Source organism: Amphiura filiformis, chromosome 12 (genome assembly GCF_039555335.1).
Source record: "Amphiura filiformis chromosome 12, Afil_fr2py, whole genome shotgun sequence".
NCBI lineage: Eukaryota > Metazoa > Echinodermata > Ophiuroidea > Amphilepidida > Amphiuridae > Amphiura > Amphiura filiformis.
In genome coordinates, this window is record NC_092639.1 from 44497468 (window position 1) to 44521923 (window position 24456).

Below are 24456 nucleotides of genomic sequence, written 5' to 3' on the forward strand. Positions count from 1 at the left end.
CACCTGAACACCATATTGTGGTTGATTTCAACAAGCACAGCCACAGCTCTATAATTTGGCAGCTTTCCCTGGCTTATTTTGGAAACACTACCAAACGTAAGTAGTAAAGTGCTATATTATATTATAAGTCGCTTGAATTATTAATGAACTAAGGCTTGTAATTTGCTGCATCAACAAAACTAGTGTTACCAGGAGTGGTTACTTCCAAAGTCTAAAATGCATTAATTGTATGGTTGTGTGACTCATCATTTAGTTTTGTCGGCCAATTTCTTGTTTGCTTACAGTAGCTTGAGCTTCTATACTCTCATTTTGTTACAAGATAAGATATGTATGGTGAAACAGTTTATAATTTTAATTTGATTTTAAAACTAAAATGAATTTAGGGTTCACTTTGGGCCAATCAGAAATATATACTAAGTGTCTGGGACAGCTTGCAGCAGGAGACCTCCAGAAACCCTGCATCTATCAGCTTGGTAACCTCTTCACAAAATATATAGGCCCTATACCTTGCAATTATGACAGCAGCAAACTTTCACCATATAATCCAAGAATATGTGTATGTATACTGTCTTTGCTCCTATTTATCAAATTGTATGTAATGAATAAAATCAAAAACAGAAAATATGACACAACTGTGACAACATTCAATGGGAGAATAACACAAAACGTATGAACAAAGTTAAAAACCTGACGTAGTGAAAAGCAATAAAATTAGAGACCTGCTCTCAATATAGTAGAGACCAGCTAAGTAATGAATAGCAATTTTATTCTGATGCCTCAAAATACTAAGGCACTATCATTAATAAGTTTAGCAGATTCATTGTAGTTTGATTCACCCAGCAAATACAGAACATAAAAGGTAAAATGTGGGTTATATATAAAGAGTAAAACATTTTCATAACATTTTTTGCTGTAAAATTATTTTTTTTGATGAAAAAATATTTTGATAAAACAATTACCAACAAATAAATTGACAATAACATTTTGACATATCGAACAAGGATTTTGTGTGTGGGGGTGTGTGTGTGTGCGTGTTTTTGTTCTGATTTGGTGTTTTTTTGTACCAGCTGACATTGAAGGGAAATGAACTTGATACAAGTTTATCAGTAAAATAAAAACCCACAAAGATAATAATTTCTGTTGATGATAGGTAAAGTTCTTTTGCGGTTGATTTAGTTTTACCTTTTAATATTTTCCCCAATCTTGTCAAGATTGATGAGCTCCAGCTTCAACTGGACTAAGCCAACCAAAAGAAAATGTTTGAGTCTACAGATCTGAAGGCTGCTAGCCAACAGATCACCATCATGAAGGTAGAAGAGAAGAGGCTTCACTCGGAGTTGTCGGAGACAAGGGAGAAAATGGACAACCTCAAAGAGCAACTAGATAAGACCAAACAGTGAGTAGACACTGCAATATATTGACCCCCATGGTAAACAAAACATCTAAATCCTCTCAAAATATCCCCAAATCCCAAAAAGTCTGCTCCAAATCAACTTAAATTTGTAGTAGTGTATTGGGTTATTCAATTTGATATCCACACTACCCCTGTGGAAGATTTTGGAAATATCTTCCACAGGAGAGTACGAATATCAAATGGAATTAGCACATTAAGGGCTGGGGTATGAACGTTTGGACAGTATTTATTGTGGGACATTAGAGCACATCAGACATATCGAATTGCATTCTGAATACGAAGAATATCATTCTGATATCAAATAATTTTGATTTTTGAAATTCGCAATTTAATACACATTTTATGGCAAATCATTAAAATTGACATTTTTGATATTTAACAGTACTTGAAGTAAACTTTATAAATCTGATGATTTATACTTAAAGTGTATGTAGGTGGGATGAAAAGCGACGATCAATTGAAAATTTTGACCTTTCGTATTGAAGATATGATTTTTTTCCCAAAACACCAACAAAAATTAGGTCTTTTTGGGGGAAAAAATCCATATCTTCAATATGAAAGGTCAAAATTTTCAATTTACCGTCGGCTTTTCCTCCCTGCTACATACACTTTAAGAATATATCATTAGATTTATATAATTTACTTTGAGGACTGTTATATATCAAAAAATTGAAAAATATCAAATTTTTATAATTTGTCATAAAATTTGTATTATATTGTGATTTTCAAAAATGAAAATTATTTGATATCAGAAAGACATGCTTCAGATTCAGAATGCAATTCGATAGGTCTGAGGTGCTCTCATGTCCCACAAAAAATACTGTCGAAACGCAATAAACGCCATCATTTAGATCCCTTAACCAACTCTATATAAAACTCACCCTCCCTCTGTGGAAGATTCAGGTTGTATGAAATTCAAATGGAGCTATCTAATGTGCTCATTCCATTTGAAATTCATACTCCCCCTGTGGAAGATATTTCCATAGGGAGAGTATGGATTTTCAATGGAATGGCCCATTGCTTCTTTTTTCCCTCAGAACTGCTGCAATAGCAATTCTTCAGATAAGGGAACTGCAAGAACAGCTTGAATCTGACCAAGACATTATTGTGAGTATTCATATTAAACAAGAACTGAGTTAAAAAAACATGTTAAACCAAAACAATGGTGTTGGAAAAATAATGAGTTTGAAAACCATGGTTGGGTGTTTTGCCGCTACCTGGCTTGATCTGCATCAACATCAACAAGGATGTGCCCAGTCTTGAAGATGATAGTATTATCAAGCCTAAGTTATACTACATCCTGTTGTCAGTTCACTCAGTCTACTGCAACTGCCTCTGACTTGGGACGGGTGGCGGTGCTTGGGTTGAGTGCTTTGGCCCTGGGAACCCTCCAACTGCAGCTGCAAATAATCAATCTAGGACAGACTTTGAATTCTGCTGTTGGGCATAAAATGTGCCTCTTGCAATACAACTTTCAAAGAAGTAGGTGCAATTGCAATGCAAATTTTTAAATGATGAGTATTTGCATTTCATAGTCCTATTTCAAACCGGATTGCACCTCAATTTCAAAAAAGCAGTTTGCAATTTGGTGGCGCAAGTTAAAAGAGTTATTAGTAGGCCTGATCTAGGATAATTTAAAGATTTCTTTACTTTCTTTACTTTACATATAAGTTATCCTTAGAGTATATATATAGAGCAGCAGAGATACTTATGAAGTTAAAAGAATCCCACTTTGCAAACTTGCAAAAGCTTTTATTTGTATTCAATGTTTTCAATCGTACAGAAACTATACAAGAATCGAAACTCTGTCCTCAAAGAGCAAGTTGAGGAGAAGGAACACGAAGTAGATGAATTGAACCGCATCAACAAGGCCTTACAGAATGAACGTGATCCGTTCTCAACACAATTTGAGTTAAAATTAACCAAAGCAGATTCAGAGCAGTTAGCAAGGTAAGTATTCCATATACTCCATAGTGCCTCTGTTCAATCCAGTCTGAACCATATCATTGAGGCCTGCGGGGGCTGGCATTTTCTTCGGAAGGGGGGTGTCCCAAATTTACAAAAAGTCCCCCCCCCCCTAAATAAAATAAACATACTATCTGTGGTCATCTTATGACTCCCTATATTTTGGTCATCAATCAAAAATTTTATGATTCCCCTATTTTTCTTTCCAAAAATTTATGACCCCCAGTATATTTGGGACCCCCCCCCCCCCCCTCACCCGAAGAAAATGTCTGCCCCAAAAGCAGATTCAGAGCAACTAGCAAGGAGAGTGGTCTTTAGTGCTTTTTTCAATCCATTTTAAACTGCATCATCAAGGCCTTACAGGATGAGCGTTTTCCTCTTTGGTCAACATCACTGGACTGGTTTTTATCATATAAGTACCATCAAAAACCTTTAACCTTTCTTGCCGACTCTGCCTTTTGACAAAGACATTGTGTATTTTCTGTCTGTCAACAGAAAGAATTTACAATATAATTGTGCATAACTTGCAAATTGAATACCTGAATCAATTGAAATTTTGAAAATAAGCGTTTTGTTAATATCTGTTGAACCATTACCTGGTCTCTAGAGGATGCTAGAAATGCCCCTTAATGCAGTAACCACTTCATGCCATTGCCTTAAGAAAGGGGAAATACCATGGTGTTTGAGTGTAGCATAGCACATTACATCTTCAACTTATCGGTTTCAAATTGTAATGTGTTTTGGATAAATAAAATAATGGTGTAAGAGTTTCACATTAGGTGGAAAGTTGAAAATGAACTGAATTAATGTTTTTAATGATATTTTCAATTTGACATACAGTTCGATTTCAGAAGAGCAATATAGATCTGATCTTGATGATAAAAACATCCAGATTAGTAAGGTAAGGGGTGTTAGTACACGCATGGTTCAAAGAGTAAACCTGGGTAAAACCAGGCAACAATAGGTTAGGGTGCTCTATGGACACATAATTATAACTGATACTTCCCTTAATGCAATGAAGCGTTTCCCTTACATTTTTGAAACAAATAGTTTTGGACACTATAACAAAAAAATTCTTAAGTGAAAAAAGAAAAATATTAATTTTTAATTTTTAAAAACTAGATATAAATACTAACAAAAAAATTCTCAAGTGAAAAAAGAAAAATATTAATTTTTAATTTTTAAAAACTAGATATAAATACTAGAAAAAAGAGTTTTTGTACACATAGTGTGGTCTTGTAACATTCAGGCTAGTATATTAATTTATTAAATTGTTTTTGTGTGCAAACAGCTTGAAGACTGCAATAAGGAGCTGAACAACAAACTGAAGGTAATGGGAACAGAAAAAGATGAGATTTATAATAAACTCAAAGAGTTACAATCAGGTAAGGGAAATGTAATTATAGGAAAGGCATCTGTTAAAATAATGTACCATATTCAACCTAATAAACACCCCTACAAAAGGAAAATAAGCTTCCAAAATGCTTAGTGCATCTTCTGTGTAGCCCGTTTCACACCAAAACCGCCTTTATCTTAAATGCAGGGTATACATAGGCCATTTATATAATACCAGGACATCTTGAAAAGACCACAGAAGTACTCCATATTATCATCTGACACAGAGTGAAAGAGAGAATAAGATTGATGCCGATGATTTTCCAAGGTTGGTCTAAATATTTGTATCTCTTTCATGTATCATTTCAGAATATGACTCCATCTTCAATGATAATGCTAACATTGAGGAGGTGAAGAAGCAGTATGAGAAGAAGTTAGAAATGGAGAAAATGTTAAAAATTCAGGTAATGAAGATAACGTTTTCTTTCTATATAAAGGTAATAAGTTAACTTGTGTAAAATCAAACCAATCTGTACAAAATTTAACACCCAATATATTTTTCATTTAACTGGTGCAAACAAAATGTGGTGAATTGTGGTAACCACACCTGAAGTGTATGTATATACTAACCTATGGGGCATTGTTATACATGTTTTTGCTTCTCCGGTCCACTGGACACAATACAACACAAAATTTGGACACATATTGTTAAGATAGAAGACAGAACATGAAAAATTGGACCACGCCTCCTTAAGGGATGGGGTATGAACGTTGGACAGTATTTATTTTGGGACATCAGAGCACATCAGACATATCGAATTGCATTCTGAATACGAAGAATGTCATTCTGATATCAAATAATTTTGATTTTTGAAATTCGCAATTTAATACACATTTTATGGCAAATCATTAAAATTGATATTTTTGATATTTAAAAGTACTTGAAGTAAACTTTATAAATCTGATGATTTATACTTAAAGTGTATGTGGTTGGGATGAAAAGCCGACGATCAATTGAAAATTTTAACCTTTCGTATTGAAGATATGGATTTTTTTCCCAAAACACAAAAAATAATTAGGTCTTTTGGGAAAAAAAATCCATATCTTCAATATGAAAGGTCAAAATTTTCAATTGACCATCGGCTTTTCCTTCCTGCTACATACACTTTAAGAATATATCATTAGATTTATATAATTTAATTCGAGGACTGTTATATATCAAAATTTGAAAAATATCAAATTTTATAATTTGTCATAAAATTTGTATTATATTGTGATTTTCAAAAATGAAAATTATTTGATATCAGAAAGACATGCTTCAGATTCAGAATGCAATTCGATAGGTCTGAGGTGCTCTCATGTCCCACAAAAAATACTGTCGAAACGCAATAAACGCTCATTTTAGATCCCTTAATGAAGCGGGAGAGATGATTTTGAACCATGGGCCTAATATTATACTATCTATAACCCTAATGCTTCAATGCCATTGGCTTCCTTCATAGCTCAGTTGGTAAGAGCACTGGTCTAGATACCCAGAGGTCCCAGGTTCAAATCCTGGTCAAGGACTCTTAGTATATTGCTGTTTTGAAATGAAACATGGGTCAACTTTTTAGGAAAATAGTTACCCCCTGATAATTACCTTATCCACCTATTTCAATATTGCCTTTCAGGCTGTCAACAAACTAGCAGAAGTCATGCAACGCAAGGATTGGACTAAAGATGCCAAGAAGCCTACTTCAAGTACCTTACGTAGGGAGAAGGAGTTAAGAAAATTGCAACAGGAGCTCAGTTTGGAGAGAGAAAAGTATGGACAGATGGCTAATAAATATATGAGGGAAAACACCGAACTGCAAGCGGTAAGGAAATATGATCACTGTCATTTTTTGAAGACCTTCAGAGATTTGTTGCTGTGGAGTGGGCCATTTGCTTTAGCTTTTTTCACACTGCAGTGACTGCACACACATGAAAAAAGTTTAGGACTATGCAAATGTGGATGTGTGAATCCACATTCTATCGACACACTGATAAGGATGTTTTTTACATTTTTTGTATGATGTGTATTAGATGAAATTTTTCCTAGCAACTGCGGATGGTATATAATGCACGATAGAGGACATATCTCACAAATACATTATTCATGCAATTGTGGTCAGTTGCAGACCATCTAAACTGAGGACAGTCTCCCGTGGCAGAGGGGTCCACGGTTTAAATGTGAAATGCCATGTGTGTGTCCTCATATGTTGGCAAACAGATAGGCACACCCCCACATGTAATCACCTCCAAACATGGACACTGTTTAGGACTATGCAAACATGGTCGTCTGAATCCGTACTCAATCGACATACTGAGGACATTTTATGCCATTTTGTTTGTGTACTTTAGTGTGTATGGAATTTAACCTAGCAACTGCAGACATCATATCTCTCCTTGAACCAAGGAGGGTCCACCATTGCAGAGTAGTCCGCAGTTTAAATGTGAAGTGCGAGTGTGTGTCCTCGTTTGCTGGCAAACACCTACACACACTCCACACATCCTCATACACTTCAGCAATAATAAATGAATTGAAGGTTAAAAATCGGAAAGAAATTCTCACAATGCATGAACTTATTGCTAAAAAACTTGATGTAGCCATTTTGTTTTATAATGTCCTATTAACTTTGGTCATGGGTCTGCGAAATTTCATTGCTGTTTTTGAGAAACAAAGATTACATATGTTTACAAATTAGGTTTTATAGCTTTTTGAATAACTGAATAATTTGTTGAGTAAAATGGTTACTGGATCCAAACTTCTTTATCTGTAGTTGGGTTAACAAAATGACTGGAAGTCTAGACTAATTAGTGTTGACCTGACTATTTAAAAGTTTCTTCACAAAGCTACGAGGGGGTATTAAAAAGTTTTAGAAATCGCCCAGAAGTGAAAGAGTTATATCAATGAAATTTTGCCAGTGCAATCACTGGTCCTTATGTACATTATGGTCCAAAAATGGTCTCATAGATATGTTTACTTTTTTTACAGGTGGCACTAGATGCCAATAACCTGCTGCCCCAGTTACTGTGCATAAACTGCAAGATTGAGAAAATTGAGGCAAGCAGCATTTTTAAGATCCTGCTTTTGAAGGGTTGCAGTGCCTAGAAAATTGATGATGAAATGAAAGTTATCTTCGGTGGTGATTGTGATATGTCACTGTCGCTTTTTGGAAAAGGAATTTTTATTTCATCACAGATTTTCTGGGCACTGTAATCCTTAAAATGGATCTTAATCATGCTGCATGCCTCAATTTTCTCCATTTTGCTGGTTATGCGGTTACATAGGCAGGTAGTGACATCTACATGTAGCTCCTGTAAAAAAAAGTAAACATACTTAAAAGACCATCTTTGCACCATAGTGTACATAAGGACCAGTGATTGCACTGACAAAATTTCATTGATATAGCTCTTTCACTTCTGGGCGATTTCTAAAACTTTTTGATACCCCCTCGTATTAAAACTTTTATTTGTAAGTGTTTTGTGTCACATAACATAGGTTTAACTCCAGTTAAAATCTTATTTGTCTACGTACAGCAATACAATGAAGAGTACCAGAAGCGTTGTCAGATACAGAGAGATCTGGACAGTCGAGACAGCGAGCTTGGACAGCTACAGTTGAATCATCGTACCCTGCAAAATATGCTGGAGACAACCAGTATTAGCAGCATGGGAGATTCTGATGGGGAAGGTATGAAAACTAGCAGTTTATTTATCATTGTCACTTTTGCACAGCCTACATGTAATTATTGATTAACTTAGTATGATTCCAACCATTTCCAAGGGTGGCCTTAGGCTTCACGGTTGTTTGATGGGATCATTTATTAGTTTTTCAAAAAAAACCATAATGTAGATCCAAATGTTAGGCTTAAAAACAGCTCAAAGCGATATCATGCTAATGTATACAGATGCTTTTGAGTCATTCGCAACTTTAATTTCCCCTCTTTTACAAAATTATTCACTTTTATAGCAATTTTTTAGCTCTTTCGGATATAAAATGTGCCTATTAATGACAAAATTGGTGGCGCTATTTAGTTACTGGAAATTACTCTTTCAAGCTTTTAAAGCTTTTAATACAAATAATTCCTTTTATAATTTGATAAAATATGTTAACAAAATTTCCTTGTTGCTTGTTTCAACTATTCCAGCTGTTTTAATGGCAGTATAAATCACCTACCTCTTGCAAATAGAGAAATATGATTTAGGATAAATAGCGCCATCTATAGTTTGCATTTAGTTAATAATGAAGCCAATTCTATATACATCAAACAACCGTGGCTTTAGCGATTCATATCTTTCTCTGCAAAATTTCTAAAATCAGACTTCTTCCCATATTCCTGTCCCATGTTTCTCACTTCTTGTTAAATTGACCCTTTGCACGGTCATCTCAAAACATGGTTCTACCAAAGTGTGTGCGTACATCTGTCAAACGTGTGCTTTAATTACCGTGTACGCTTTGTAAAAGCCTTCTGGTGTGTTGCAATTAGAAAAGCGAAAGAAATGATAATGCCCCTTTTGCACATGCATTTGCAGAGAGAACCTCATTTTGGTAGCAAGATGGTGGATCCGTGGAGAGGACAAATAGCTGTATAATAGTGCTCTTCACAACAACGTCTTGAGATCCAACTGGGTTATGATAAGTCACATGTTTATATATTTCAGGGATTTCAGGCTGGCTGGACATTCCAGGGAAGAATCTAAAACGGCATGGCTGGAAAAGACACTTTGTGGAAGCGAGCTCCAAGAAGATTCTCTTCTATGAGAGTGAAGATGACAAGAATAATAAGAAGCCTTATTTGGTGCTGGACATAGAGTAAGTTATGTACATCAAAACTATAAGCAACTACTTATAAATAAACTCTTCCAAAACTTTCTTGCATCTTGCTGGATGCGATAACATCCGTGTATCAATATAGAATGGCGTGCACACATTGAACACAGCACTTACGCTAGTTACGCGTTGCGTAAAACATGTTTGTTAAATATGGGAACAGACAATTAGTCTGAGACATAAGTTACGAAAGTGGTTTAAAGTGAGGGCTTAAGGCATTTTAGATTAGGGAGGGATAAGGTTAGGGTTAGCATTAGTATTAGGGTTAGGTTAAGGTAACTGTTACGATTAAAATTTTGGTTAAGTTTTGGGTTAGGGTTATGTTTATGGGCAGGATAAGGGCTTATGTTATAGGTTAGGGTGAAGTTTAGGGTTAGGGTAAGGATTAGTTACTGGGTTTTTATAGGACTAATGCCCCTTCGGCTTGTCAAACCTAACTGTAACCTTACATTTGATTTTGTTTCGTTTTGTGCAGTAAATTATTACATGTGCGAGCTGTTACTCACGGTGATGTGATCAGAGCCGATGCCAAGGACATACCAAGGATCTTCCAGTTATTGTATGTGGGTGAGGGGGAAAACAGGAAAATAAAAGAACTGCCTCAACTAGAGTCACAGTCTTCAGATGTAAGTCAACATTAGATTTATGCAGAGTCATTATTCTGTTGGACCTTCCTATTTGACCACTGGAAGGCTGTTTTGCTTTTTCCTCTTGTACAGGCAGTGTCATCAGCATGCATTTCACTGGACGAAGCTTCAAGTCATGAGAGTTCACTCAAAGTGCTAGCATAAACATACACACTTTTAAATACCCTGCACATAACAATGTGTTGACGTCACTGGCTCACCCAGAGTAAAATTACTATAGTGGACTGTTACAACAATAATTGAAGATGTTTAAATATACATTCAACAACTCTTAGTATACCTGTATACAGGAGATGAACATTGTTAATTGGTGATGAATCCACACTTTTCCAGTAGTGTATGCAAAGCTTAGTCATCATGCCTAGAACTTGTGCGCGTATACACTTTTGCATGTTAAATTCATTATTATTATTATATTCTGCATGAAATAATCATGTGAATTAATCAATCTTTAGCTTGTTTTCATCATTGAAAGGGATTCAATCATGTTTCACCATTGTTCATCACTGTTAAAAGAACTTGCATTCAATGTGTCTGTGGCGTGAACGCATCATTGTTAAACGGTGATGAACAACAGTGAAACATGATTGAATCCCTAAAAGAATCATCAAATATCTCTTTATTTTGATCCTGTTGACACATTCAACTAGTTAAAACACAAACATGCATTTCTTTCTTCTGTAGGACAAGAGTAGCATAATACAGTACAAGCGCCATGAGTTTGTGGTGGTCCATTTCCATATGCACGCAACATGTGAGTACTGCCACAAGACATTGAGTAGCGTCATCAAGCCACCACCAGCACTAGAATGCCAATGTAAGTTAACTGCACAATCAACTAAACTCCTCAACAAAAGTTTGGAAAGTTTTTTCAAGCATCTGTATCTCCTATTATTTGTGACATATTCATATCGTGTTGCATATCAATAGATAACTACAATACTCCCCTTTACAATGACACCCCAATGTTTTCAGTAAAATTGAGTGTGCAGAGACTTGACTGATGGTTTAGTCTGTACAGTCTGATGATGACCCGACGAACTCGGATCACAACATTACTGAAAATATTGTTGATGAGTCCAGAATTTGATTCATGTTTTTGTCTATTTTCTCAGTATGGATCGATATATCAATGTAATTTTAAAACATAATTAAATGCATTACACTGCTCCTTATTCCGATGTGTTGTGGTTACTGGCTGTCGCCTGGAATAATACAAATTGGAGAATTTCTTTGGCAAACAGTCAAATCTGCAAAGAATGTCACGTGTGCATTATATATTATGCAGTCCAAGGTTTCTGATGGTATAAATATTTCAACTTTTTAGAGGTAAGTGGGGGATGATGTTGTGGATAAGAAAGTGCCCCTTTAAGAAAGTATGTTAAAAACACCTATTTTTCCTTATTTTACAGTGTGCCATGTGAAAGTACATAAAGATCATTTTGACAAAAATGAAGAATTTAGTGGTCCATGTAAAGGTAAGAGTTAAAAGTCAGCAAACATCTCTTGTCTATGTCATCTGAATATATCTATAACACAGAAATTGCATAGCCAAACAACCTGTTTTGTCAATACAAATATCAAGACCTAAACCAAGAGAGAAAATTAAGTGGTGCAACAGAAAGTCACCTGCAAGACATTGGACTACATATTGGTTTTTACAATGATTAAGTGAATCAAAGTTATAGTATCAACTTAGACGTAGTCAGTTTGATAATAAGATTTATTTGCTATTTCCTCACAATGCAGTTAACATTGATACCAACACATCTAAGGACATGCTGCTGAGAGCTACAACAGCTGAAGAGCAACAACGTTGGATCTCCAAGCTACACAAGCAGATAATACAACATGGCTGCAGTACAGTATTGTAACCAAATTAGTGCCCTAGCCCAGGCAGTCAAGTCAGTCACTTTTTGGTTGGGGCACTTATTAAAACTGAAGCAATGAAAGAAAAGTGAAAATTGAGAATTTAGATGCATAAACATTAAAATGATCAAAGGTGGGCACAGTGGTGCAGCGGTACAGGCTCTGCTTCGTAATCAGAGAATTGCGAGTTTGAGCCCTGGCGGTGCCATTGTGTTGTACACTTGGGCAAGGTGCTTTACCTCACTTGCCTCTCTCAACCCAGGGGTGAAATGGGGAGCTTTTATGAATATTGTCCATTGAGCACCACCCAAAGGTACGAGCATGCCTTGTGCATTGTATGGCAGCTGACAGCTGAACAAATGTAAAGTGCTTTAATACCTGTCAAAGGCACTGTATAAATGCCAACATTTATCCTCTTAAGCACTTATTAGGGAAAGGTGCTGATTATGACAAATAGTCAAGTGCAGTCATTTAAAAGAATCATTGCAAGACTCATTTTTGCAGGTTTCCCCAAAGGGAGAGGGGTACTCAGTATTCAGCCAAAATTATTGAAATGTATCCAAAATTTGGGAGAAAAGTTGTAACTAGAATTACGTGGTTTGTAATTAAGGTGGCCCCCACATAACTATACACCACATGAGGCCACCAAATACTATCACAATGAGTCATAAAAATATCGGACGAGCCAACGGCGAGTTCGATATTTGTATGACGAATCCGATATTTTATGGTATCATGCGAAATAAGCCATCCAATATTATCATTATTAGGTTTTCTTAACTCCTAATAACCCTGAAAACATAATAATGAAGTTGATCGGCCATGGCGTTTGAGCTGCAGAGTGGATTAATGAATTTGCTTCCGCCCGGACAAACAAAGATACAAAGAAAGAAACAAACAAACAGGCAGGCAAGGGAACAAACAACCATCTGGATGATAACATCCCACATTGATGGGTCCAAGTTTCTTGAAAAGTTGGTGTATTGATGGGTCCACTTTCAATATCTCAGTGCCACCCCTGCCCAAACCAAACTTGAGTACCGCCCCGAGGTTTTCAACATGCACATTCTCATTTTTGGTGTGAATTTCTATGAAAACTGAGCTTGTTGTTAAATAATATTGCCAGTTACAACATGATTGATGTTCTACATTGCTTAAAAGGTTTACTGCTACAGTTAGCCTGTTTGTGCTCCAAGCAATTAAACTGTTGGCATGCAAGATAAATACAGGTCAAAATAAGCAGTGAATGTAATTTCCCCCATGGTTGAATGCTGAGGTTTTTGCGCTTACTTGGGTAGTCAGTTTGACTTGTATTGCATACAAAGTGTACAAAATGTGTATGAACTAAATTATGTGGACTAATGCTAGTGTTGCAACATGTCAAGTCACTGACTTGGACTTGAGTCAACTCGAGTCACATTTAATTGGTGACTTTACTTGATTCGAATCGGGTACCCCAAGTCGGGAACCCATAACAACATGACTTGACTCACCACTGAAAATGACTTGACTTGACTCAGACTCTGTTTCCGACTTGACTCAAATCAAAGCAAGGGACTGGAGTCCCTTGCTTCGACTCAAGTTGCCTTTTTAGAAGGGAAACAAAACATGACAAAATATGGAAAATATTTTAACTTTATAAACTCCTTTACAATGTGTCCTGCGCAGTGATCGATTTTCGTATATTTTTCTGTGTAGCAAAGAATCAGTGTTGTAGTCGAGGACCTCATGTCCGAGGCCAAGGCCAAGGACTTGGTGTCCGAGGCCAAGGCCAAGGACATGGTGTCCGAGGCCAAGGACAACCCTCCGAGGCCAAGGACAATCCTCCGAGGACTTTTGTCTCCGAGACCAAGGCCAAGGACCAAGGACTTTCATAATAATGAACCATACTAAACCACGCCCGATCGGGGGTCATATTGTCGCCAAACGTAATCTGACTTTTCGACCCCTCCCTCCCTAAGGCTGCGATCACATAGAAATATACGATATACTGTTACGGTATTCGCTATACGAAATACGCTCGTTCAATCAGGCTGAGTTCACATAGGAGTATACTATGTGAACTCAGTCTGATCGAATGAGCGTATTTCGTATAGCGAATACCGTATACTTCTATGTGATCGCAGCATAACGGAAGGACTTTCGTAAATAAGACTTCAACTTTTGGGCTGTTCCCTTATCTAGACAAGTAGTGAAGATTACAATACAACACACGTGTTTGATCCGCATACCTACCATTTTGATGTCAAAAGCTAGACAGTTATGTGGTATATAATAATGTGCGACAAAGCAGTCTAAAATGGACAATGATCTATCTCACTAGATCAAACACAGCAAAATGTAGCTGATGAGATTAACCAAAATAGATCAAATTCATTTGATCACAGTTAGGTCTACCCGGTAATCGAAACATGTCCTACAGTAGCGTCCCAATGAGTTTCTTAAAATATCTAAAGAACCTCTTGTGTCTATTCGATATTCCTATTTTAGGAATCATATTGGCTGAGTGGAATTTTAATATAAATCACATATTTGGCCTCCATGTGCATGTTTTGCAAAGAGCAAAGATGATAGTTTAGAGTGCACCAAAATATTGACAAACTGTTTTGTATTTCAATTAGGTACAATAAAAAGCTACCCTTGTCATGTTTCTCTAAAAAGTTTTAATTTATAACTAAACAGCAGATTGTACTCTTTCACTCTTTAAAGGGGCATTTCGTGATCCACAGCCTCATCCCCCCACTTTTCTCAAAAAAAGTTGAGATTTTTATATCACTGGAATACTCTGGCTACATAATGTGTATGTACAAAATATTTCTTGCAGATTAATTCGTTTAGCAAAGATATCGCGAAATTTAAATTTCGTTCTGGTGCACCAGAACGAAATTACAACGCATTGTCAATTTCCGCCATATTTCCAACTTTCAACTTTTTCAAGCCGCAATAAGCACAACTTCAAGTACCAACAACCAAGCTCAAAAGTAGATGCCTTTGGATACTCATTTTATCCACGGACGGTCCGAATCTGGAACAGACTCCCTTCAGTTGCAGTCAACGCTCCATCCATCCAGACGTTCGATCGGCAGCACTCCCAGTTCTTAGGGAGATCGTCCACCACCCAGCCTCAGAAGTCTTTAAATTGCAGCACAGCATCCGCACCAGCACGCTTTTCCTGTATTATACACCTGTTTGATGGCACCCGTCTCCTGAGTTTCTTTATTCTGCACCTTAAGTTGACACTGCACCGGCCGAGAGGTCATCGGTAAATTTTCCTCCTAGTTTAGCCTTCAAGGCTGCTATTTTGGAGTACCGACTGAAGACTGAAGACTGTCTATGTAATACACATAATCATGCATAACTCGTAAACGCAAAATCGGAATAAACTGAAATTTTGGGAATATGCTTTTTTCGTGGATATGTACTGAAAAATGTCATAAAAAGAGGATGCTAGGATCACGAAATACTCCTTTAAACATTTGCCTGCATTTTTGATGATTTTGCCTGTCCTTGTCGGGTCCTTCTTGTCGAGGACCAAGGACTTTGGGGTCCGAGGCCAAGGCCAAGGACTACACGTCCGAGGCCAAGGACTAGCAAAAAAATCAAAAACTGGTCCTGCCTATACTCAAATGTACTTTGTTTACAAAGTGAGCATGGATTCCTGAAATTGGATAGCTATAACATTAACAGCTTTAATTCTATATCTCTTTTCAAAAAACAAAGAAAGACTCGATTAAGTGAAAAGCTTGTAGCTTCTAATTTTAACACTGTGCAATAGTATGTTTTTTACTTAAGTTTGTGTGTAAAGTTAAAACTTTTGCATTGATTATTCATGACAATATTTGAAGCAACATTTTTTTTGCAAGGTCCTTAAAAACTTCTAGATAAGTTAAACTGGTATTCAGAGGTGCAGTGCGTAGAATAGTGATGAAAAAGGTATAATAATGTCTGTGCAACTGACAGGTCATAACTATAACCACATGCAACGCATAAAGAGTATATTTTGTGATCATTGAGTTTCTTTTCCTTCTCCTCCTTCCTTGAACATATGAGTGTCAAGGCTAGCAGCCCTAGTATATAGCTCTACAACTACGCAAGTCTTAGGCACTGTGTGTGGCACACCCTGAAAAAACTTGAAAAAGCAAAAACTCATGACCTACAATGTAAAAATAAAAACAAAAAACATGAATTCAGGTTAATTCTCATGTCTGATAATGCTTTTGAAATGAATACATATTAATTTCCCTGGCATGATTGCTTCATACTGTCAAATGCGCATGCTTGTAGAAAGGAATTGAAAATACCCTTTTCACATTTTTGTGTACAAAATAAATGCATATTTTGGCAAAATCGCAAATATTTCTGGCCTAGAAATTACCCTTTTTTACACGATCTCATTTAGTAAATTATAACTCTTTTAAAACCAAACATACAATCTGTATACATTTGGTAAATCATAATTAATGAAGTTAATTGTTGAAAGCTGAAAATATTTTTGTTTTAATAACAGTTATTCTAGACTAAAAAACAGAAGAATAATGAGAAATTCACAATATCATTTTGTTTTTAAGATCTTTTTATTACCATGTTATTGGAATAAATAAGCTCATTAAGCTGGCAATGGATGAAAAATTGAAAAAGTAGAGACAATGGATTAGATATGCATCTATTGAATCAGATTTGTATTCACTTTACCAGTACAACCATATAGCACCGTTAAGTATGAGAAGACGTTAATGCTACAATCCCCGAAAAATGTCGTTGAAACGCTTTAGGCATCTTGAATGAAATCCAAAGTGTATATTTAATGTGGATAAAAATGTTCAATATTTGGAATTAGAAGAAAGCTGGGCCATCAATTAACACTTTTTTCTTCCCTACCCCCCATCATTCAATGTTGCGACACTTTGGAGACACGCTGAACACATTTGCACGTTTCAACATTGCACGGGGGAGTGGGGGGACTTATTTTCACCCAAAAGAAGCTATAATGTAACAAGACAAAATTCGGGATTGTATGAGGCAAACGCTAAAATTAACATCTGATTTTAATCTTTTGGCTATAACTTTAAAACTACTTGATAGAATCACTCCAAATTTTCAATGAATATTAGTTAGTGCATAAGCTATGATATGGGTATAAAATAAAACAACTAATTGTATCAATTTTGACTATATCGCCCTGCACTACAAGCAGGTTGCACCCCCACCTGTGTATGTCTACAATCATAGATTGAATACAATAACGCTCTTTTCAAACATACTAATCTTACAGATGTGAGTGATCAGCATGATATAGTTCAATGCATAGGTATAGCGTGAACGCTGCAGTGCAGGGCAATATAGTCAAAAAACGACCTTTTTCACCTTTTTCAGACCAACGCCCCCAGAGCAAAAAACAAAACAAAACGAACCAATAACAAAATCGCATTAGTACGCTTATGAAGTAGGCCTACTCATGCAGAGATATCTTTAAAATTGATATTTTATTTGCGTGAAATGGTAAAGTACGATTGTAAATCGTCCCATTGAATCACATAGTGATTTGACGGTTTACCCTAGCCTAATACTGAATATTAATACAAGGAGTTTCTTTAATTTAGAAATGGTAAACCGTTGACAAAATTCATAATTTAGGCCGATTTGGTGTCAACTTTTATTTGTAAAGTGTTTTGTTTGAAAGCTTGTTAAAACTACATCTAATTTTACTATTTTACGTTTTGTTAGCTCTAACATTATTTACATTTTACTGATTTTAGCAAATGTAAATCGTCTGTCGAGATTTACCATTTTCATAATCACGAGAATGCAACGCGCACCCATATATCACGGAAACCCATAATTATTTCAACATGACAGCGTGGTGTAATGGACAGCACTTCAGACGGTGGAACGGAAGGCTAGTGGTTCGAGCCTCAAAAGTTTCACCTTTTTTTTTTTTTTTTTTTTTTTTGTGTGTGACTTATTCAAACCAGTAAACTATTCTTCTGTATTCATGACAATTGACATTGTGAAACACGAAAATAAGTTTTAAAGCCCTAATTTATCTATGGCATGATAATTGATTTTTTTTAAATTGTAATAAAGACACAAATAGATCCGGACATCTTTAAAGGTTATGAATATGGGCACTATAGCAATTGTAAGATAAACTATTCTTCTGTATTCATGACAATTGACATTATGAAACACGAAAATAAGTTTTAAAACCCTAATTTATCTATGGCATGATAACTGATTGTTTTTGTTTTAAATTGTAATAAAGACAAACATAGATCCGGACATCTTTAAAGGTCATGAATATGGGCACTATAGCAATTGTAAGATACCCCCCCCCCACACACACACCCCTACACACACCCACACACACCCCTCCCCGTTCAAGTTTCATACGTTTCATAAGTATTTTACTTATAGAGTGCTTGCACATAAGGTCATTAGTTCAAATCATCTCCTCTATAGGCACGCTCCAGAAGATATGCAAATGGATGGAGTACAAAAGAATTATTTGACCACTACCTAAATAAAAGATGAGTTGTTTTATTTTGTGCCCACATCATAGCCTATCTATTAATGAATAGTCATGGACAATTTTTCACGCGGTACCTATGCATTGAACTATATCATGCTGATCACTCACATCTGTAAGATTAGTATGTTTGAAAAGAGCGCTATTGTATTCAATCTATGATTGTAGACATACACAGGTGATGGGTGCAAGCTGCTTGCAGTGCAGGGCGATATAGTCAAAATTGATACAATTAGTTGTTTTATTTTATACCCACATCATAGCTTATGCGCTAACTGATATTCATTGAAAATTTGGAGTGATTCTATCAAGTAGTTTTAAAGTTATAGCCAAAAGATTAAAATCAGATGTTAATTTTAGCGTTTGCCTCAGACAATCCCCGAAAAATGTCGTTGAAACGCTTTAGGCATCTTGAATGAAATCCAAAGTGTATATTTAATGTGGATAAAAATGTTCAATATTTGGAATTAGAAGAAAGCTAGGCCATCAATTAACACTTTTCCTTTCCCCACCCCCATCATTCAATGTTGCGACACTTTGGAGACACGCTGAACACATTTGCACGTTTCAACATTGCACGGGGAGTGGGGGACTAATTTTCCCTAAAGACGCTTTAATGTTTCAAGACATATTTCGGGATTGTATGAGGCAAACGCTAAAATTAACATCTGATTTTAATCTTTTGGCTATAACTTTAAAACTACTTGATAGAATCACTCCAAATTTTCAATGAATATTAGTTAGTGCATAAGCTATGATATGGGTATAAAATAAAACAACTAATTGTATCAATTTTGACTATATCGCCCTGCACTACAAGCAGGTTGCACCCCCACCTGTGTATGTCTACAATCATAGATTGAATACAATAACGCTCTTTTCAAACATACTAATCTTACAGATGTGAGTGATCAGCATGATATAGTTCAATGCATAGGTATCGCGTGAACGCTGCAGTGCAGGGCAATATAGTCAAAAACGACCTTTTTCACCTTTTTTCAGACCAACGCCCCGAGCAAAAAACAAAACAAAACAACCAATAACAAAATCGCATTAGTACGCTTATGAAGTAGGCCTACTCATGCAGAGATATCTTTAAAATTGATATTTTATTTGCGTGAAATGGTAAAGTGCGATTGTAAATCGTCCCATTGAATCACATAGTGATTTGACGGTTTACCCTAGCCTAATACTGAATATTAATACAAGGAGTTTCTTTAATTTAGAAATGGTAAACCGTTGACAAAATTCATAATTTAGGCCGATTTGGTGTCAACTTTTATTTGTAAAGTGTTTTGTTTGAAAGCTTGTTAAAAACTACATCTAATTTTACTATTTTACGTTTTGTTAGCTCTAACATTATTTACATTTTAAATCGTCTGTCGAGATTTACCATTTTCATAATCACGAGAATGCAACGCGCACCCATATATCACGGAAACCCATAATTATTTCAACATGACAGCGTGGTGTAATGGACAGCACTTCAGACGGTGGAACGGAAGGCTAGTGGTTCGAGCCTCAAAAGTTTCACCTTTTTTTTTTTTTTTTTTTTTGTGTGACTTATTCAAACCAGTAAACTATTCTTCTGTATTCATGACAATTGACATTGTGAAACACGAAAATAAGTTTTAAAGCCCTAATTTATCTATGGCATGATAATTGATTTTTTAAAATTGTAATAAAGACACAAATAGATCCGGACATCTTTAAAGGTTATGAATATGGGCACTATAGCAATTGTAAGATAAACTATTCTTCTGTATTCATGACAATTGACATTATGAAACACGAAAATAAGTTTTAAAACCCTAATTTATCTATGGCATGATAACTGATTGTTTTTGTTTTAAATTGTAATAAAGACAAACATAGATCCGGACATCTTTAAAGGTCATGAATATGGGCACTATAGCAATTGTAAGATACCCCCCCCCCCCACACACACACACCCCTACACACACCCACACACACCCCCACCCCGTTCAAGTTTCATACGTTTCATAAGTATTTTACTTATAGAGTGCTTGCACATAAGGTCATTAGTTCAAATCATCTCCTCTATAGGCACGCTCCAGAAGATATGCAAATGGATGGAGTACAAAAGAATTATTTGACCACTACCTAAATAAAAGATGAGTTGTTTTATTTTGTGCCCACATCATAGCCTATCTATTAATGAATAGTCATGGAAAATTTTTCACGCTGTACCTATGCATTGAACTATATCATGCTGATCACTCACATCTGTAAGATTAGTATGTTTGAAAAGAGCGCTATTGTATTCAATCTATGATTGTAGACATACACAGGTGATGGGTGCAAGCTGCTTGCAGTGCAGGCGATATAGTCAAAATTGATACAATTAGTTGTTTTATTTTATACCCACATCATAGCTTATGCGCTAACTGATATTCATTGAAAATTTGGAGTGATTCTATCAAGTAGTTTTAAAGTTATAGCCAAAAGATTAAAATCAGATGTTAATTTTAGCGTTTGCCTCAGACATTTCCCGAAAAATGTCGTTGAAACGCTTTAGGAATCTTGAATGAAATCCAAAGTGTATATTTAATGTGGATAAAAATGTTCAATATTTGGAATTAGAAGAAAGCTGGGCCATCAATTAACACTTTTCCCTTCCCCACCCCCCATCATTCAATGTTGCGACACTTTGGAGACACGCTGAACACATTTGCACGCTTTCAACATTGCACGGGGAGTGGGGGACTAATTTTCCCTAAAGACGCTTTAATGTTTCAAGACATATTTCGGGGATTGTAGATACAATTTTAAAAATTTGATCTTGATTTGTGACATTATCAACAGGATCAAAAAATTGAGTTAATTGTGGCTAAACATTGTTGTAGTTTTATCCAATTACTGCAGTGGAAGCTAGTGGAACTGGTGGGTGTATCAAATGGTTGATCATTGTGACGTGATCAAGCAGAATGAGTCAGATGTGAAAATAAAAATTTGATTTCTATTGTTTAAGGGAAACTACGCCTTAAAAATCAATGCTTCAGGTGTTGATGGGGTTTTAGCAAAATGTATCATTTTTAATGTGTAATATTTGTAGAAAAATAAAAATTGATTGTGGTCAACATTTAACTCATTTTGCTTGATCATGTGACAAATGTTTCCAATAAAATTTAGATTTTTTTATTTGTAATTGTAAATCCAATCTTGCTTATAAAGCAAAATTCTATAATTATAATATAACACCAATTACACATCGTTTTCGGCACATGTCACATAATATTGTATCTATTAACATTCCCAGTATATAACAGCTGATAGAGCTATCCAATCATGCTTTGTGGTACCATAACAGAATGTGCTGCACACGCCATCCCTCACTTCAACTTATCATATCAGTGCTTAGACTTTTGTTTGAAAAAAATATGACCTCCAAAGTATTATGAAACTGTTCATAGCTCTCAGTATTTAATTATTTTTTTAAGCAGCTCTTACTTATTTTTTGCTTGTATTTGTTATGGAGCAAGCTGATAGACCGCAGTGCATGATGGGATACTCCCTTCAACTGCTATGATATAACAGTGAGGTAATTGAAATGTGTACACAGTTGACATTAAGAGCTGTGTCATTTTTCATAAATGGTAAACTGAATCATAGAAATGTTGAATACAGATTAACACATTCAACTTTCAATTTGATATAGGTGTACGTTTGTAAATTGGTAGGGAGAAAGTGGGTCTTTGAGAACTACGGAACTTCAGAGCTATTTGGCACCCCTAGTGGGAGCCTCAAGACTAGCGCTACTGCGATAGTCTCGCTTTTTTCGGATTGAGCATGAAAATCTGGAACATGTACTTTCAAAATTCATGTTGACAATAAAACATTTCTCACACAACACCTGTCAAAATAAGTCTGTGATCCCACAGCTCTATCATTGAATGCATGGTACTTTTCACAATTAGTTAAAAATCTGTGAAAATTGTATAAAAATTGAATCTTGTCAACCAGAAAAACTCACTTTGGTTAGATGGAATCACCAACGTTGCGGCCAAAACCTTTGGCCTTCAGCTGGGTGAATGACCATGAGGGTATCGCATTGCAAGATGCGATGCAATTTCCATCAACTGCTATGTACTTTTCCAAAATGCATAGCTAAAAGTGCTATACATAAATTTGAGCTAAATTCCACGTCGTATTTACCTCAAAAGTTCCCTAACGCATCATCCAAAAGGGCAGAAATTTGCCTTTTTTCTGACTCGGTTAACTCTCTTGTTTTTGCCATTTTGACACAAAGCATGTGGGGATATCCTTCAAGCCCCAGGTAATTTTGGTGGTTCCCGAATCTGTCAAGCTGTTGCAATAGCAAAATTACGTCTGTCAAATCAACGGCTATCAGCAAAAAACCTGACCTCTGACCGTTGCTAGGAGATGTTTTCAAGTAGTTTCAAAACCCCCTGAAGCTGTAAAAATTGTTTATATGTTTACTGAGCATCGGTTTCAAAATACCCACTTTACGTCGCGAAAATGAGCTCATGAATAAATAATGAGGGAAATGTCAATGATGATATTACACATAAATTTTTACTTCTTGAAAACAATCGTGAATTCTGATGGCTTTTAAGCATAAAATCCAGCACAAACATGAATTTATTGATGATAAATAAATGATGAACACATACAACCTGTATTTTCTTGGATATATTTGATATTTTATTAGCAACAAGGTGAGTTTGGGAAATGTGTGTGATGCGCGAATACAATATTGGCGGCACTGATAGCCAAGATTTAATGACAATGACAGAAGTTGTAGATTCGCTACGCAAACACAATATTGCATCGCCAAATGCTACACTTTTTTTTTTTGCATAGCAAAATAACTGTGATGCAAAATTTGGAAACTGCTATGCAAAAATGTGACACGATCAAGGGAAATGAGTCGGATGTTGCTAATATTGATTTTGAGATATTAGCAAACAAAGTGTTAAAATTCTTTTGTTTTATATTGTTTACAGCGATTGATAAATTGATGTAACTTCGCAAAAAAAAAAATGGATCAACATGGGGTTTTCACTTTCTGAAAGCTCTAAATGTCCTCTTTAGAAACATATGTGAAACTCATTTTCGACCAGGGTCGACATGCGACTCATTCCCCCTGATCATGTCACAATGTGTTTTGCATAGCATAAACAGCTATGCAAAAAAAATGACTGAATTCGAACCCTGCTGAAAGTATACACAGTGTTAAAATACTGTGAGTTCTTGAAAATGATGAGTCACACCTTGATGAACATTATGATAAATGAAAGGAAAAGAAATGGCAAATTTACCCCCCATCCGACAAATTTGGCACTGTTTATTTACTGCTATATTAAAGATTAACAACTAAAATTCTTTTTATAAACATGCATGTCAAAGTTAATGTTGGATTCTCTTATTTTTACATCTATTTGTTTGTTCGTTTTTAAAAACTTCACAATTAGACCCACTTCTGTCCTGTCTCTTGTCCATCACTGACCCAGCAAACACAAAACGTTTTCGACATTGGTTGCAAAAGGTTAGAAAAGGTTGCCAGAAAATGGTTAAATGTCCGGTTATATAAAGGGTTTTCATGACATTTAAAAATATTGTTTGATAATTCACTGCAAAATATTCTAACATAATGTTACTTAATACAAGTGTTGAAAAAATATTTGGCAAAATATGTTTGCAAAAAATATTTTACAATAACATTTTGACAACATTTTAAAAATATTTTTATGTGTTTTCATACAAAACATTTTAAAATGTTTTCACAACCTTCATATAACCCCAACATTTAATGTTATTGAAATGTTTTTACCAAAACCAAAACACAAATTGTAACTTGTTT

The 24456-nt window shown here is 35.6% G+C and overlaps 1 protein-coding gene and 1 non-coding gene across 2 annotated transcripts; both read left to right on the forward strand.

Moving 5' to 3' along the window:
• Window positions 1–1256: 1256 nt before the first annotated feature.
• Window positions 1257–12429, forward strand: LOC140166833 (rho-associated protein kinase 2-like). Its single transcript, XM_072190322.1, has 13 exons — window positions 1257–1396; window positions 2452–2521; window positions 3198–3364; window positions 4220–4280; window positions 4671–4764; window positions 5084–5178; window positions 6385–6570; window positions 8276–8429; window positions 9401–9551; window positions 10045–10195; window positions 10901–11033; window positions 11629–11694; window positions 11966–12429. Exons 1-13 carry the CDS (start codon window positions 1257–1259, stop codon window positions 12088–12090), a joined length of 1593 nt encoding a protein of 530 aa, XP_072046423.1. The 3' UTR covers window positions 12091–12429.
• On the forward strand, window positions 6207–6280 carry Trnas-aga (transfer RNA serine (anticodon AGA)). Its single transcript has one exon. It is a non-coding gene; the product is annotated as a tRNA-Ser (tRNA).
• Window positions 12430–24456: the final 12027 nt, after the last annotated feature.